This window comes from Osmerus mordax (genome assembly GCF_038355195.1).
Source record: "Osmerus mordax isolate fOsmMor3 chromosome 28 unlocalized genomic scaffold, fOsmMor3.pri SUPER_28_unloc_7, whole genome shotgun sequence".
NCBI lineage: Eukaryota > Metazoa > Chordata > Actinopteri > Osmeriformes > Osmeridae > Osmerus > Osmerus mordax.
This window is the reverse complement of record NW_027120410.1, coordinates 276992-291006: the sequence shown is the minus strand read 5'-3', so window position 1 is coordinate 291006 and position 14015 is coordinate 276992. Positions and strand designations below refer to the sequence as shown.

The 14015-nt window shown below is 46.4% G+C and overlaps 1 protein-coding gene across 3 annotated transcripts; it reads right to left on the bottom strand.

Annotated features, from left to right (window-relative positions):
- Window positions 1-8947: 8947 nt before the first annotated feature.
- Window positions 8948-13765, bottom strand: gcnt4a (glucosaminyl (N-acetyl) transferase 4a). Of its 3 annotated transcripts, none has more exons than XM_067231894.1 (3): window positions 13654-13765; window positions 10941-11017; window positions 8948-10740 (listed from the first exon to the last, which is right to left on the bottom strand). In XM_067231894.1, exon 3 carries the CDS (start codon window positions 10737-10739, stop codon window positions 9435-9437), a length of 1305 nt encoding a protein of 434 aa, XP_067087995.1. In that variant the 5' UTR covers window position 10740; window positions 10941-11017; window positions 13654-13765; the 3' UTR covers window positions 8948-9434. The 3 variants fall into 3 exon arrangements, with proteins under 3 accessions (XP_067087995.1, XP_067087997.1, XP_067087996.1); XM_067231896.1 differs by having other exon boundaries at window positions 8948-10768; window positions 13654-13759; XM_067231895.1 differs by lacking the exon at window positions 13654-13765 and adding an exon at window positions 11321-11557.
- Between the last annotated feature and the right edge of the window lie 250 nt (window positions 13766-14015).

Below are 14015 nucleotides of genomic sequence, written 5' to 3'. Positions count from 1 at the left end.
AGTGAGTGAGTGTGTGTGTGTCTGTGTGTGTGTGTGTGTTGGGTATCCTCTGGGTTTTTACGATACCGGTGCTAAATCGATACTTTTAAAGCAGTTTCGGTGCCTAAACGGTGCCTGACACTTAAGAGCCACAAAACGACGGTGGATGACATTAAAGGATTTTTTTATTGAAAACAATTATCACTGACTGGCATTCATGTGAATTTTCTCAGGTGGGAAATTATTCTTCAGATTATTCGGACATCCCATGAATGCAGTATCATTTAACTAGCAATCATGTGCACTGATGACGCTTCTTAAGTCCGTTTCGGAGCACCAGAGGTCAAATATCAGGCATTTATCCTAAGTGGCACTGAAATTAGGCACCAAAATCTGCGTTCACATTCAATCTGGTGCATAACAGTTATATAGGGTCTGGTGCCATATTAGCACCGGGGTTCTGTAGTGCTGGGGGGGGTCAGGCCATGTGTGGTTTTCATGTTGAAGATACTACATTTTCATACTTACACTGTTTTGGCCAAACCCTTGACTTTTGACCCAAAATCAAACCCAATCGAACACATTCAAAATACACACAAAGCCCTCAAATAAATTCAACCACCTGAATACCCTATACACACTGCTGGGAGGAATTGAAAACACTATTATAAAAAGGTTTTCATGAACCAATAACTATTATGTGTCCCTGAATTTTGGATATTTTCCACCTCATGAGTTTGACATGATGTAAATCATAAAACTCACAAATACTGCAATTCTTACAGGCTGTTTATTTTCTATTTACATTATACAGCAAGTGCATTTTGAGCTCTTGTTACTGTAGTGGTCACAGTATACAAATAGTAGTACTGTTAGTCAACAACACAAATGTATTGCTGTAAATTGTAATTTGGGGAACAAAGGCTAAGAAAACAAGGAAATAAACAAAGCATTGTCACCTGGGTAACAGGGCTTGAGTACGCTACAGTACTGTTCATTCTGGGTCAGCATCCTATCTCTGACCAGGGCCAGGCCAGAGATTTTACTCAACATCACAGGCAATGTTTTCTCTAACCTAACAGCAGCATGCCCTTGAATGCCTGAGCTATCCCTGACAAGACTCCAGAACAATGTCCCCACAACCTTCTTCCATGGCTTGGAGAAGGTTGTTCTGTCATAGGGATTTCTGTCATGGTGTGGCATGGATCTCATTTGAGATTGTTGTTCTTCTTCCTCTGCCTCTGCCTCTTCCTCCCCCTTGTCCACCTCCTCTCATTCTGACAATTCTGCCTCTTCCTGTAACTCACACACTAACATTCACCACCTGCACATTCCTGCCTGTGTTTTAGGGACCTCACTCACTGTAGGCGACCTCCCAGCAACACAGGCAACAGGTGGAGAGAGAGGGGGGGGAGAGAGAGAGGGGGGGGGAGGGTGGGTTGCAGAGGAAGAGAGGCGACACACAAGACTTCATATCAATTATTAACTGAAATCCTGCCCACGTTTAATGAATTTATGAAGTCGGCAAACAATATTCTTTAATTACCACATTGCTTATCTGAGGAGACATAATCAAAATTAAAGAATTTGATCCTGAACATTAACAATCGCAGCAGTGTGTGGGAGCAGGAGAGAGAGGGGGAGAGAGGGGGGGAGAGAGGGGGGGAGAGAGAGGGGTTCAGATTACCCAAGTGGCCCTTCAGTAGTGCCATCAAGGATAAGAATTATCACTTTGAAGTCATACTTTAGTCTTCAAACACATACTCCTCTCACATGATTGGACGGCCATGAAAGGGCCTCTTTCTAACTTTGTGTGTTTTCTTATTAATCCAACAGTGACTAACAGAACCACCCAGAATACAAACAGGATCTGGGAATAAGGTGTGTGAGGAAGGCGGGTCTGCTCCAGGTAAAGCTTGTCACCAAGCTAACATCAGGTGAGAGGGAAGAGGAGGTCTGCTCTGTCGCTCCTGCGCGCGCTCCTTTACAGACTGTCTGGATGATTCTCCTTTACAGACTGTCTGGATGATTCTGGAACGTGGACTCTGGCCTCATGGACAGTAAAGTTTCACATCTTCAGGAATGTTATTCCATAAACTTACAAAAACAAAACATTGTAACTGCAAAAATAATGCAATACAGTGTTGTCCTAATGCTGATATTCAAAGTAGTATAAATCCTCAGGTGGGGATATATATGGCATGCAGTGTTTCTGACAGAAGGTTCACTGTAAAGGACAGTGGAGTTAGATGAGTGTGTGTCAAGGTGCTGATACTTCAGTGTGGCCAGGAGCATCTAGAGGGATTCATCTGACAAACATGGAGACACACTTCCTATGCCCTGGACACCCCAGCCTGGACACCCCAGCCTGGACACCCCAGCCTGGACACCCCAGCCTGGACACCCCAGCCTGGACACCCCAGCCTGGACACCCCAGCCTGGACACCCCAGCCTGGACACCCCAGTCTGGGCCCCTTCAGGGTAATGCAGCAGAAAACTATACACACACTCTCTCGCTCTCACACACACACTTTCCCTCACACACACTCTCTATCACACAATCTCTTACACACACACTCTGTCACACACACTGTCTCACACACTCTCTCTCTCACACACTCTCTCTCTCACTCACTCACACACACACACACACACACACACACCACAGCTCCATCAGTGTGTCTGAAGGGGGTGGGCTGGCTGAGACGGGCCTCTCTGCAACCAGAGCTGGCCAGGCAGACGCCGGGGCACAATCCAGGCATTGATGGAGCGCTCAGCCCCCCTCTGTCCCAGAGCCACGACTCAGCGCTCAGCCCCCCTCTGTCCCAGAGCCACGACTCAGCGCTCAGCCCCCCTCTGTCCCAGAGCCACGACTCAGCGCTCAGCCCCCCTCTGTCCCAGAGCCACGACTCAGCGCTCTGCAGACAGGATAGACTCCCTCACACTGTTTGTTTTGGTTTTGCTTGAAAGGAGCAGTTTCATCCAGCAGTAGCTGCAGGAGCAGGCATTAGGGTTGGAGATGCACCATGTAATTCATCTGCAGTTACTCATTAAATGCCTACAAATACCAGATATTGTGATGCGTACTGATGATAAGTGGCCCGTGTTTTTAGAACTTGCCTCATAAACTATTTTGTACATTAGTCTAATATGGATTAGACATCATCATATAAAGGAAACACATTACTGTAGATGTTCTGTGTTAGCAAACAAGTATGTCCTTTTTTATACTTCACTGGGTACACTTAAACTTGTTATTGTCATGGCAGAGGTGAATACTCACTGCTACCCTGCTCTGGAAGCAAGGCTCGCTTCTGAAGACCAGAGAAAAACATTGTGATCAAGATAACCGTCCTAAAGATCAAAATGACTAAATGTAGTATGTAACTGATCAGTCAATAGATACGTCTCTACTAGATGTGTCACTTGTTGACACAGTGCTGTGGTTGGTGTGTTAGGTGTGTCGTTGTAGATATTGTTTGTGAACAAGGTGTGTTCACAGCGGTTGATCGGTTCCGTCTTAACCAACAATGATGTTCGTCCTGTGGCACCCTGAACTCCCACTCCAACCCTGCAGATTACTTCTTCATTACTTTCTTCATGACTGCTCGACGCCGTCTCTCTCACTAGCTACACGTTTCAGTGGGACAGGACGACATTCCAGGGGCAGGTGACAAGCTCCAGAATAACTGTTTGACACCTTGCCCCCCTTCGGAGAGGAGTGCTTAGCAACCGGGTGGGAAGTGCTGTCTGGGTTAGGAAGAGGAGGAAGAGTACAGTCCTGTTCAGGGTTAGGAGGAGGAAGGGTACAGTCATGTCCAGGGTTAGGAGGAGGAAGAGTACAGTCATGTCCAGGGTTAGGAGGAGGAAGAGTACAGTCCTGTTCAGGGTTAGGAGGAGGAAGAGTACAGTCATGTCCAGGGTTAGGAGGAGGAAGAGTACAGTCATGTTCAGGGTTAGGAGGAGGAAGGGTGCAGTCATGTCCAGGGTTAGGAGGAGGAAGGGTACAGTCATGTCCAGGGTTAGGAGGAGGAAGGGTACAGTCATGTCCAGGGTTAGGAGGAGGAAGGGTACAGTCATGTCCAGGGTTAGGAGGAGGAAGGGTACAGTCATGTCCAGGGTTAGGAGGAGGAAGGGTACAGTTATGTTCAGGGTTAGGAGGAGGAAGGGTACAGTCATGTCCAGGGTTAGGAGGAGGAAGAGTACAGTCATGTCCAGGGTTAGGAGGAGGAAGGGTATAGTCATGTTTCTAGTAAAGTGTCACCCAGCTGCAGAAGCAGCAGTGATCCAGGCCTGAGTCAAGGATGTGGTTAGTTACAATTTTTTCTGCGGTGTAGAGATGGGTGGAGAGAGAGTGAAAGTGAGGGATAGAGGGGAGAGGGTGGGGAGGGGGGAGTACAGAGAGAGAAAGGGAGGGAGGGAGTACAGAGAGAGAGAAAGGGAGGGAGGGAGTACAGAGAGAGAGAAAGGGAGGGAGGGAGTACAGAGAGAGAAAGGGAGTACAGAGAGAGAGAGAGGGAGGGAGTACAGAGAGAGAGAGAGAGAAAGCCTCATTGTTGCTGGCTGAGTGGGTGCTGCTCTCTCTGGGGAGCGCAGGACCAACATTCGTCACCACAGAAACGAGCGAGGCTGATGATGGGGATGGTGGTGATGACAGCAGCACTCAGCCTGGGCCAAGAGAGGCAGGTGCCAACAGTGACCCAGCAGAATCAGCCCGTCTGCCAGCCTCACCGCGGCCAGCCTCTCCGCGGCCAGCCTCACCGCGGCCCGCCTCACCACTGGGTGACACTTTACCAGAAACATGACTGTACCCTTCCTCCTCCTAACCCTGAACATGACTGTACTCTTCCTCCTCCTAACCCTGAACATAACTGTACCCTTCCTCCTCCTAACCCTGAACATGACTGTACCCTTCCTCCTCATAACTTACTGCCCATGACCTGTCCAGTCTCAGACACTGGAAGCACTGTTACAGCTGGCCTTTACAACCTTAAAGTATGTTTTCTCTCATAATTTTTTAGGCAGCATAAATACGTCAACAGGAAATACATGTTGCCTTTCCCCTCGTGTTTCCTCCTGGGATAAGTCAGACTTTGCAGGCCAGACAACATTTCCCTAAAGTTTTCGTCCTCAGACAACCACAGTAAGAAACTCTTCTACTTGAACCGTTCTTGCTTAGTCTGTCTCCTCTGCTCTCCGTCCCCCTTTCATAACGACTCTCATATGACCACCCCTCTCTGCCCCTCAACACAACCTGATTACCAGTCTGACTGGATGAACCACCATCGCAAGTCTCACACAGCACAGCCAGGTTCCTCACGGCATCACTAATGTAGTTAGACATATAAGAGTCCTTTCTTAATAACAGGTTGCTGGTCCTTATGTAGTTAGACACAAAGGAGTCCTTTCTTAATAACAGGTTGCTTGTGGCCTGGATACAGAGGGATCACATGACTCCTCATGTACATGATCAGCAGACTGGATCAACATGAAGACTCATCTCTGCAGCCAGAAACCCTCTGAACGAGGACCTACGCTCAGTTTGATGTAGTAAAGAGTCAAGGTTCTGCTCCGAGCGCCAACTAGCCTGCACTTTCTGTACGCTACTGGCCAATGGCGGAAGTCAGCTACTTCCTGTAAACTACTGGCCAATGGCGGAATTCAGCTACTTCCTGTAAACTACTGGCCAATGGCGGAATCCAGCTACTTCCTGTAAACTACTGGCCAATGCCACTAACCAGCCACTTCCTGTAAACTACTGGCCAATGGCGGAATCCAGCTACTTCCTGTAAACTACTGGCCAATGCCACTAACCAGCCACTTCCTGTAAACTACTGGCCAATGGCGGAATCCAGCTACTTCCTGTAAACTACTGGCCAATGCCACTAACCATCCACTTCCTGTAAACTTCTAGTTATTCAAACTACTGGATACAGTACATGGGCTCTTATGTTGACACTCGTTATCAGTGACAGTAGTTGAGACCCAAATGTTTTTAATGTTTTCTCTGCTGATGTGTGAACTGTGTACCAACCTGTTTGGCTACTTTGGAACAAGAAGAGATTATTCATAGTCTTGTTGCGACAGAAACTGCTGTTTTGTGATAAATACCATCTTGTGATGGATGGGCTCAGCATATTTCTGGTGAAATCAGTGCTTGACTATTCAGAGTCCTTCATGTGCTAATCTCAGCCTGATCCTTCTGGATCCAGCCCAGCCCCAAGGAGGAGGAGCCACACAGCGTGAAGCAAGTGACTGGATGAGCGATGTGATTAGGGAATGAAACGGGCAAAGTCTCTCCCTGACCAACAAACCTCGCTGCTTCAGCAGCTTTCACCATCAGGTTGTGTTGATATGCACAATAATACTGCAGAGGGTGACAGAGCAGTTCTGGAGCAGAGGTAGTCGTGGTGACCTAAATCCAAATAGAGAAAGGAGAAGAAAGAGAGAAAGGAGAGGAAAGGGGGGGGTCTAAATTTGGACAGGGTACAAAATACCAGTGGAGGAAAGAGAATGATGCTTATTGTCCATTGTCCACCTGTAGACATCCAGCCAACAGGGGGGGAGGGGAGGAGTGGAGTGGAGTTCCTGTAGACAGACGAGGAGAGGAGAGGGTTTCTTGTTCCTGTTTCTCTCCAGCTCCGAGATGCTGACCTGCGGACGTTGTCAGGAACCAAGCCCATCCTCGGAGAAACCACCTGTCCCAGTTCAGCCCTCCATCTCCCTCACCCCTCCACCTGTCCCAGCTCACCCCTCCATCTCCCTCAACCCTCCATCTCCCTCACCCCTCCATCTCCCTCAGCCCTCCATCTCCCTCACCCCTCCACCTGTCCCAGCTCACCCCTCCACCTGTCCCCCCTCCATCTCCCTCACCCCTCCATCTGTCTCACCCCTCCATCTCCCTCACCCCTCCATGTCCCTCACCCCTCCATCTGTCTCACCCCTCCTCTTTCAGCTCAGCCCGTCTGAGCAACACCTGCTGCTCATCACAGTAGAAGGAGCTTGAAGGTGTTTCGCACCTGTCCGTTGTCGTTAACAACCCCCATTGAAGCCATGTGAGGCTGGTTTGGGCCTCCTGGCAGGTGTGTTTATGACGCAGTGACCTTTTGTATTGCAGGAGCCGGGATAACCCTGCCAGCTGAGCAAGATGTCAATAAGAGAGTTCAAACAGCAGTTTGCTCTTTGGCAAACACCCTGGGGCCAATTAGCCCCCTGCCTGCAGCCTCAGAGCTCCAGGAGAAACTCTGTATGCTTCTCATGGAGGCTACAGGTAGACAGGGTTACTGCTTTCATTCAGAAATTAATATTGTTGGGCTGTGTACTATATACAGTGAGTTGGTAAATGCGTTTGAATGGCTTATATTTTGCATAGCAGCTAAGAAAAAGTGCAGATGAAATTTGTGTCTGTGTCTTTAGTTTTTCCTCCCACAATGTTTAGGGTTAGTGTTAGGGTTCGGGTTAGTGTTAGGTGTCCGTCTGGTCTCTGGATAAGCTGCAGAAAAATGACACTTCACTTATCAAGAGAACAAAGTCTTGGTAGCTGAGATGTGCTTTACACTGTCTGGTAGCTGAGATGTGCTTTAAATGTAAATGCGATAAAGGCATTACGATGTCCAGAGTAGGCTCGTCAGAACGCTTCTACAGTCTGACATGAGTTTCACTCTTGTGAAACTTCCTTTTAGAAAGTAAGTGTGAAATGTGTGAGAGACGCTTTGGGTAAAACCACCCTGGGTTTTTATAGTTCAGTATTGTGAAACCAGGGCGTGAGTTTCAGAAGCAACTGCAGCAGACTAGCCTAGCCTGGGTGGCTTTCTGGGGCAGACTGCGTGAAGGTGTCCTGTACCACAGCACCATACACTCAGCTGCGAAAACCCTCCAGGCACACTTGTTAACAGACTCTCCTGGATCAAATCGTGGTGGACAATCTTGTCACCGGACACCCGATTACAGATCAGAGGCCTGGGGCACGGCACCAGAGACAGGCTGCAGCACAGACACATGCTACCTGTTGTTGTTGTAACTTAGCACATTAGCTTGTATATAAACAGCACTGAGATTCGATTTCTGTCTGCCTCAGCAGTCAGTTAGCTGGATGATTATGCTAGCAGCACTGGCTACGCTAGCAGCACTGGCTACACTAGCAGCACTAGTTATGCTTGTAGCACTGGCTACACTAGCAGCACTGGCTACACTAGCAGCACTAGTTATGCTTGTAGCACTGGCTACACTAGCAGCACTGGCTACGCTAGCAGCACTGGCTACGCTAGCAGCACTGGCTACGCTAGCAGCACTGGCTACGCTAGCAGCACTGGCTACTCTAGCAGCACTGGCTACGCTAGCAGACTGAGTTGTGTCCCTGTGTTTAAGGGCCCAGGGACCCATTACTCTCCTGTCCTGTCAGTGGCTGCATGACTCTCCAGTGGGGGGGGGGGGAAAGCAGCTGAGTTATGGAGGCTCTTCAGCCTCTGATGGAGATTTGATGTATATTATTCCTGCCGAGTCATCAGTGGAGCCAGGAGTGTGTGAGTGTGAGTGTGGGCCTGGGGAGGAGATTAAAACATCACTTGTATCAAGGAAGTTCCATGTTGCAGGGGAGGGAATATTTCAACCTGACAACGAGCCTCTGTCACATTCTCTAACAGTGACACATACCTGCCAGCAGGATAGCTGGTACACCTGAAAACTAACGCAAGTCTGTCAGACTTGAAGCTCATTAAAACTGAAAGCTCCTAATTTTAAAATTAATTAGACAATATTTATCAACAAGGCAGTTGGCTAGGTAGAAAATTAAATAAGTAGCTGGAATTATAATGTAAGTGAGCATTATACCTTAGCTGAACACTATCTGTATTTTGCATATGTGCTAGTTAAATTCAAAATAAAGGACTACACTGAACAAACATGTTCCATTTCTAGAAAAATATGTAAATATGTGTTGTACCACGGCTAAATGCGTCATAGTAAAAAGTTACATTAGATCATATTTTTATTAAGAAATAAATAAAATAAAGATAACACAGTTGCTCCCCTTTGTTCAGCTTCACTGCATACATTATAAAATAAAACATTGATATTTGTCATTGTTTCCAAACTGTTGGGTTTGTGTGTGTCTGTGATTGGTCTGGAAAGTGGAGGGTTCTTTGGTGCTGCAAGGACAGAGAGATCACAGCACATGGACAAAGGAATGGCTGTAAATTCAAGTCAAGACACTTTTCAAAGATGGCATTTCTCCTTGTGATAGGCATTATTGTTGCATAACTCTGTGTTGTACAGCAGACACAGGCACTCATCAGAGAAGCACAGGAAGGTTCTGTCTCCTGAAGGATTCAGTCACAAAGAAGACAGAACGTAGCTGTAGGAAAGAGCTTCATCCTGCCCTCTTAGTATGAGCTCCCCAAACACACAACAGGACCACTCCTCATTCCGCAAACACACTACAGGACCACTCCCAATATTTATTTCTCCTCATTCACCAAGTTCCTACTGTGCTGCCTCTTCTCTTCCAGTGTCTCTTCCAAGCACTTGATCAGCACCGGGTCCACTTTGGGATCAAACTTGTTGGCAAACCAGTGTCCGTAGTTGAGCAGCCAGCGTAGCTCAGCCGCCCCGTAGATGCAGACGCTCCTCATGTGTGCGCCGGAGCAGGGCGGGTACAGCGAGCCCTCCAGGTAGTTCCACTTCACCAGGCGTGTCCGGCTCTGCAGGTCAGTCACGTCGGGGGCGGTCGGGGGGATCCCTCCCGGCACACCCGGCACGCGCACCAGCGAGGCCCAGAAGTGCTCGTCTGGGGAGTACGTGTCTGCGGACCACGCCAGGAAGTCCCGCGCCACGGGGCTGCTGCCCACAAAGCTGACAAAGTCACGAGGCAGGACGAAGTAGGCGCTCCCGCTAAACACCTGCAGAGCGTGCGGCGGCGGGGCCTTGGGCCGGCCGGTCCTGACCGGGAGGCGGCGGTACTCGTACGGGACGTCCTTCAGCTCATGCTGGAACAGGAAGCGCTGCTTCTTCAGTTGGCTGGGCCGGCTGGACTCCAGCATGCTGCTGCCGTTCAGCGCCCGGAGCTCCCTCACCAGCTCCCTGTTCCCCCGGAGCGGGAAGTCCTGGCCGCACAGGTTGATGACGTACTTCCAGCCGACCTCTGAAGCCAGCAGATCGGACAGGCAGTTGAGGTCGGCGTTGAGCCGCGTGATGTGGGCGTAAAGCACGGTCTCCAGCCTGGAGGCGATGAACACATTGGGGAGGCAGAGAGCCAGGTTGTTCATGGCTGTGATGAAGGGCAGGGAGGACTTCTGGTCGTAGTGGATGCAGTAGACGTTGTGAGGTGTGTAGATGGCTCGCAGGATGCGCTCCACCATGGGAGCGTTCTTGTGGACCACCAGCGAGTACGCCAGCGGGAAAGTTCTCTCCTCCTCAGAGACCGACATGAGGTCATATCCTCTGGCCTCAACATACCTCTCACAGTCTGCGGTCAGAGACACGACGCTGTCGTCCTCCAAGTCCACGATCACCTTCCTCCGTATCTCCAGGGACTTGCCAATCTCCACAGGGTCCAGGTTGTATATGGCCCTGCAGTTAATGTTGTACCTGTGGGTTTTGATCCTGTATGCACTGGCGGTGATCCCATAAGGCTCGATGTAGAAGTGGTTCCTCACAGACACCTTGATGTAGACCAGCTTCAGCAGGCACAGAGCCAGCAGAGACACGGAGAGCAGGTAACATTTGCGTCTCAGTTTATGTAAGGGGGCGCATCTTATTTTCATTCTGTGGAGGAGAGGGGATAGGGAGTGGTCTTGGTAACAGGAAGAGATGCTTGATAGGAATTACAGTTGTTATCTTAATTCATGTAAAAAAATAAGATGCCTTTTATACGTTATTAATATTTTAATGCCATCTATATTGACCAATTAAGTAGAATTTACTTAAATGCTTTGTGGATTTGCATTGAACAACAATATTAATACCTTGCACTCTAGAGAGGTCCTTGAAGTTCTGCCAGATGCCATCAAAAGGTTTGTCTTCCGAAATCTCATATGGCAACCTATAAATGAACAGATTACATTTACTAAAATACTTACAAGGGAGTCAGGTGGCTGAGCGGTGAGGGAATCGGGCTAGTAATCAGAAGGTTTCTAGTTCGATTCCCGGCTATGCAAACCAAATGACGTTGTGTCCTTGGGCAAGGCACTTCACCCTACTTGCCTCGGGGGGAATGTCCCTGTACTTACTGTAAGTCACTCTGGATAAGAGCGTCTGCTAAATGACTAAATGTAAATGTACATAATCCTGACACCCAGCAATACATTTTTGTCTACTATAGTGGACATTAGTTTTGGACTAGTACCTTAGCAACCATATTGATCTTTGTATGTATTTATCTTGTCCAGGTGAGAGGAAATCTTGTAGCTTCATGACAGCAAAATATCTTAACTGCTTGTCCTGTTTTAACTTACATTTCAAATAAAGGAAAAATCCTATCGTCCTATTACAGAAGCAATTCCTCATAGATGTGTTCTATTTCTGTGTTCACGTTCCTCATCTTCAATACTACAGACCAAACAATAGTGCTGCTGTCATTTTTGGGAAATTACAATGGTTCTATATTACTAAACTAAGATGAGATAGGATTTTTCCTAAATGCAGTTATGAAACATGTTTCTGTAATACCAGAAGTCTAATGCAGTTAGGAAACATGTTTCTGTAATACCAGAAGTCCTAATGCAGTTAGGAAACATGTTTCTGTAATACCAGAAGTCCTAATGCAGTTATGAAACATGTTTCAGTAATACCAGAAGTCTAATGCAGTTTGGGAACATGTTTCTGTAATACCAGAAGTCCTAATGCAGTTATGAAACATGTTTCAGTAATACCAGAAGTCTAATGCAGTTTGGGAACATGTTTCTGTAATACCAGGAGTCCTAATTCAGTTAGGAAACATGTTTCTGTAATACCAGAAGTCCTAATTCAGTTAGGAAACATGTTTCTGTAATACCAGAAGTCCTAATTCAGTTAGGAAACATGTTTCTGTAATACCAGAAGTCCTAATTCAGTTAGGAAACATGTTTCTGTAATACCAGAAGTCCTAATTCAGTTAGGAAACATGTTTCTGTAATACCAGAAGTCCTAATTCAGTTAGGAAACATGTTTCTGTAATACCAGAAGTCCTAATTCAGTTAGGAAACATGTTTCTGTAATACCAGAAGTCCTAATTCAGTTAGGAAACATGTTTCTGTAATACCAGAAGTCCTAATGCAGTTAGGAAACATGTTTCTGTAATACCAGAAGTCCTAATTCAGTTAGGAAACATGTTTCTGTAATACCAGGAGTCCTAATGCAGTTAGGAAACATGTTTCTGTAATACCAGAAGTCCTAATGCAGTTAGGAAACATGTTTCTGTAATACCAGAAGTCCTAATTCAGTTAGGAAACATGTTTCTGTAATACCAGAAGTCCTAATGCAGTTAGGAAACATGTTTCTGTAATACCAGAAGTCCTAATTCAGTTAGGAAACATGTTTCTGTAATACCAGAAGTCCTAATGCAGTTAGGAAACATGTTTCTGTAATACCAGAAGTCCTAATTCAGTTAGGAAACATGTTTCTGTAATACCAGGAGTCCTAATGCAGTTAGGAAACATGTTTCTGTAATACCAGAAGTCCTAATGCAGTTAGGAAACATGTTTCTGTAATACCAGAAGTCCTAATTCAGTTAGGAAACATGTTTCTGTAATACCAGGAGTCCTAATGCAGTTAGGAAACATGTTTCTGTAATACCAGGAGTCCTAATGCAGTTAGGAAACATGTTTCTGTAATACCAGAAGTCCTAACTGCCCTGAACGGGGATCCGGTGGGTTTCAGACTCAGGAAGTTTCCATAATGAGGCCCCTGGGTTTGGTAATGACGTCGAATACGTGAACGACCTCAGGAATATAGCCGTGTAATTAGTTCGTTTTTGAAGATACTGACTCGAAACTGTAACGAATAGAAAAAGTAATAGACTTTATTTCCCCTAGAAATTAGTTTATTTTATTCAAACGTTTATTCAACCTTTATTTAATCAGGCAAAGATGATTAGGATGATCGAAATGATTCCCGGAAATTTGATATTTTTAAGTATTTAGCATACATTTTACGTAATAAGAATAAGAAATTGTTCTTAAGACCTTAGTCCATGTTTAAACGTTGTGATTTTTTGAGTTAAAGTAGAGAACATCATGGAAAATTATTCATAGAACATTTCCATTAAAACTTCCATGAAAGGGGACACAGAAGGACCGCCAACACACAGTCAGGTGTGCAGACAGCAAGTTAATTACAAGCAGTAACATCTCGTGACAAACCAAGGACATTCTCTCAATGTTTTACAGCCTTGAGAGCTAAACTTTAGTTTCAGAAATAAAAGTTCGCTGGAAAATATTCAGGCTATAAGTGGCGTATAAAAAAAGGCGTAATTGTCGTTTAGTTTAGAAAGACATAGGCTAGTTTTCTTTATAATTTGGTTTAAGAATTAAGTAATAAATGTATCAGATCACACCCCTACGCCAAACTTTGTCCAACACATTTAATACAAGTCTGAAATAAAGGCCAACATGCTGTGTGAACGATGTCGGGACCGAAAAAGAAAAAAACGATTTCAAGTCGTCATGTTACAAACAACTCATAGAACACAAAACAACTTACCACTCCGGTATCTGAATTCTCACATCGGAGCATCGTGAGTAGTGAGCTGCACCGCTGCCGTGCAGGACTGGCGCTGGAGGGACGTCTTCTGTAGGTGTGGTGGAGCGACATCACACTGCAGACTGTCACGGAGTCATGAGAGATCATCAGCCAAGCGCAAGTCCTCCTCCGCCCACTACCGGCTCATATTATACACTGGCTTATCTGAGGTTTGAATTGTAAAAAAAAAAAAAATACATGGAGGCCATGTGATTCTTATCAACCGGAACCGACCGCAATACATAAAAACGATCTTTTATGCTAAAAAAAGCTGTCTACTCGGTTTACAAGTTCTGTGTTGTTTATATGCTATAGTTCTACAG

Bases quoted from the DNA above. Each gene is read 5' to 3' on its own strand.
- gcnt4a (XM_067231894.1), bottom strand. From the start codon at position 10,739: ATGAAAATAAGATGCGCCCCCTTACATAAACTGAGACGCAAATGTTAC.